Source organism: Eimeria mitis, genomic scaffold (genome assembly GCF_000499745.2).
Source record: "Eimeria mitis Houghton genomic scaffold, Emh_scaff2589, whole genome shotgun sequence".
NCBI classification, from domain to species: Eukaryota; Apicomplexa; class Conoidasida; order Eucoccidiorida; family Eimeriidae; genus Eimeria; species Eimeria mitis.
Window position 1 is genome coordinate 1 of NW_013570928.1, and position 3,834 is coordinate 3,834.

Genomic DNA, 3,834 nt, shown 5'->3' on the forward strand with positions numbered 1-3,834 from the left:
GTCTTAGGATCGGCAGCTGGTGACGCTCAGGCAGCAGCAGCTGAAGCAACAGCACCAGCTGCTGCTGCAGATGCTGGTGAAAGGGCTGCTGCTAGCACTGCGCCTTTGTTGTCTGAGAAAGTGTTTGTCTCTACACCAGAATTGCTGCCTCTAGCGTTACGGCAAATCTGCGTCAAGGCGGAGCCGGCAGACGAATCCGCAGACCACATGCAGCAACAACGCGAGCAGCAGCAAGCGCTGCTGCCGCCGCAACAGCAGCAAACTCTGCAGCAGCAAACAATGCAGCAAGAGACGCAGCAGCAGCAGCAGCAAGAGAAACAAGGCAACTCTCTGCAGCAGCTGCTGCTGCAGTTACTCAGCCAAAAGCCGCAACATCCGCCAGCCGAATGCCCTGCATCGCCGCCGCAGCAGCAGCACGACAAACGGCATCAGGATGACCGAATGGAGGTGCTGGAGGAGGAGCAACACGACGAGGAACAACTGCAGCTGCTCCAGCAGCAGCAACCGCAGCACGAATCAGCAGATACGGAGAGTGCTTCTGANAGGAACAACTGCAGCTGCTCCAGCAGCAGCAACCGCAGCACGAATCAGCAGATACGGAGAGTGCTTCTGAGGATACACTGCCAATGACACAAAGGCTTCAGGAGACTGAAGGGGGGGACACAAAGGAGGGGGAAAAGCTGCTTTCGCACGGGGCTTCTTCTGCTGCTGCTGCCCCAGCTGTTGTTGGTGTTGCTTTGCGTGCCTGTCCCCCTGCTACTGCAGCTGACGCCGACGCTCCTCCTTCGTTGCAGCACTCTCAGGGAAAACACGAGCAGCAGCAGCAGCAGACGCAACAGGTGCTGCAGCAAGAGCGGCAGCAAAATCAGGTACTGCAGGAAGAGCAACAGCAGCAAGAGCAGGTACTGCAGCAAAAGCAACAGCAGCAACAGCAGGCGCTGCAACACGAGCAGCAGCAGCGGGAAGGCCCTGTATGGAGGCGCAAACGCCGTTTTCCTTTGCACTGATTGTTTCCTCTTTGTATTTGTTTAAATCTGCCCTGCTTTGTACAGTTTAATCGTTGTTTTGTTTGTTTAATTGTTGATTTTCTTGTTCGCTGCTTTGTCGGTTCGTCTTGACGCCGCTTCCAGCTAGTACACCTCATCACCCTTTTTTTTTGCCTCCTGCTGCTTCTCGCAGCATTCTGTCTGTTGCCGCGCTACATCACTCCCTTAAGCGCTGCAGCAGCAGCAGAGTAGCAGCCCGCACTCGGTAGAAACAGTTTCACAGACGCCTCTGGCTCCACCACTACTTCATCTTTAACCCGTCCCTCAAACTAGTCGTACACGTCGGGCTCCACAGACCACCTTCAGCCGCACACAGACTTCACCCTGTGCATATACACTGACATTTTTTTCTTTTCCTTTCGTTTTTCAGTGCTCCATCAGTCACTTTCTCCTCCCTCCATGCACCCATACCTTCTGGGGAGCCTGGGCAAAATGAATGCGTGTGTTGCTCCGGGTGGAGGTGGGAGCCAGATGTAGGGCAATCTGTATGGAGTCGCTACGTGTCCTTCTGCTCGCATGCAGGCTCGTAATTCCGGGCCGTTTAGTTGTTTAACAACCGTACACAGTGTTAATGCACGCAGGAAAGGGACCGTCGTTATGCTTGCATGTCTGGTTGCCTGTAGTACCCCCGGTGCTCTGCAGGGGACCCCCAGGTCGACTGGCGGGGTTCGACTCTTTCGTTGGCTGAAGTGTGTATATTCCCCCAAGGAGTTCGGTTCCTCCTCACGTTACAATGGGAGGTGATTCCAACACACAGGTTGGAACAAACTATTATACCTATTTCTGCCAGTCTGCATACAGCTCGCGTCCCACTGAAAGGTATCATCAATTGTTCACACACATAATACGCCAAAGGGGTGAAGGGGCCGACATTCCCCTTGGCGAACACAATAAGTCCAAGACGATAGAGACGAAAATAGTCTTACCGGAGAGCATGATAGAATCCGAGGAGGCTCGGTCTGCTCCTGGCGCCAGTGGTTTCAGGCCAGGGCTCCCTGGGCCTGAAACCGTTGGCGTGACTGACAGCACCAGTGCACANGCGCCAGTGGTTTCAGGCCAGGGCTCCCTGGGCCTGAAACCGTTGGCGTGACTGACAGCACCAGTGCACAATCCGCAGAACAGTAATGTTAATATATCACACGAATTATGTTCTTATTCACGTTAATACACACTGGCTCCCATCGTCTTAATCCGAGTAGGTACTGTTGCCTTTACTCGAAGGTGTCAAGCCTGTCACTATCATTGTGTTGCACCGCGCTACACTGCCTATAAGAAAGGAGTTGCAACACGAGGCGCTGCAACATGGCGGGCTGCTTTCTCTCCACGCCCGCCCGAGGCCCTTGTTCCGCAGTGCTCACAACGTTACGAAAGCGGGGGGCAATCAGCTGCTCTTTCAAAACACGCATCTCGGGTGTCTGACTTAGTTGCAGTTTACGCCGCTCCTCTGCTTAGACTGAGGTGCGTCACTACAGTGGCCTTATACAATTCACACATTAAAAAGTTGTTATACCATCTTACTCTCTGAGGGGCCCTGAACGCTGCAGCCAGTGAACGGGAGCAGCAGCAGCGGCAGCGGCATCATCAGCAGCGTGGAGAGCATCTTACGAAACAGGGCTTTCACGCATATTTCACTTTGTTCCCTTCACTATATTTATATGTTTTTGTGTTATTCCTTTTTCTACTGATGCGTGCTTAGACCAGCCTTCCGGAAGGCGGCGCAGTACGGGCGGCTGCGGCGGCCGGAAGAGTGTGTTTTCTTTGCGTGTTTGTGTTTAACCGTTTTCATCTTTTAATTCTTTTAACTCGTTTTAACGGCGAAGTCGTTGAATGCGGGCGCGAGGTGCGCCGAACACTGAAGAAACACCTCGGCGGGGGGCAGGCAAGACAAAGACACCAGAGACAACCAACAAGTACAGACGCGTCAGATAGCAGCCGCTAACAGAGGAGCAGCGGATGTGGTGAAGGGCCGGAGGACCTTCTGTGCTGCTGTTGCTGTTTGCCGGTGCTGCTGCTGCAGCGGGTTTCATCGGGGCGCCTGGAGAGGCTTCCGCTGCTGTAGCTGAGACCCCTGCNGTGCTGCTGCTGCAGCGGGTTTCATCGGGGCGCCTGGAGAGGCTTCCGCTGCTGTAGCTGAGACCCCTGCTGCCGTTGCTGTTGCTGTTGCTGCCACTTGCGGCGATGATGATGGAAACATTGCATTCGATTTGGGCGTCTTTGAAGGAGGGGGTTGTTGATTTCCGTTCACAGGAGGTGCTGCAGCGTTTACTGCTCTCGTTGTTTGCCTTGGGGACGACGTTTGGTTTTATCTTTGGGTTTGTAACAGAGTCATTCGCTAACAGCTGCTGCATTCTGCTGGCTGCTGCAGCTGTTGCTGCTGTTGTGTGTGTGCCGTCGTGGCCCCTATACAGCCGTCACGCCATCCAATACACTCCACACGACCCCGTCCGCATCGCCCAGCTATATGGAGAGGAATATGCTCCTCCTGCTTCTCCAACCTCAGGAGCAGCAGTAGCTGCTGCTGTAAACCCTGAGACATCGACTGGTAGTGCCCCTTCCTCCGGAAAGAAGCAAAAACCCTCATCGAAGAAGAAGCCCTAAATCCGGAGCCCTAAACCCTCCTCTCTCCGTCCCCAGCAAGAAGCTCCAAAGCCCAACCCCTGAGCATTTCTAAACCCTAAACCCTACTCAGCAAACGCAAAGCATCAGACCAAACAACGCTACTTCAGCTGTTAGAGCCTAGGGTGCAAACCCTAAACCATCAACAGGGTTGTCTCCCCTGTCTTTATAG

At 54.0% G+C, this 3,834-nt stretch overlaps 1 protein-coding gene across 1 annotated transcript; it reads left to right on the forward strand.

The window, feature by feature from the left end:
* Window positions 1-207: 207 nt before the first annotated feature.
* Window positions 208-1,007, forward strand: EMH_0055950 (uncharacterized protein; the record flags this gene model as incomplete). Its single annotated transcript, XM_013497288.1, has 2 exons — window positions 208-532; window positions 766-1,007. The coding sequence occupies 2 exons, from the start codon at window positions 208-210 to the stop codon at window positions 1,005-1,007; spliced, it is 567 nt and encodes a 188-aa protein (XP_013352742.1).
* Window positions 1,008-3,834: the final 2,827 nt, after the last annotated feature.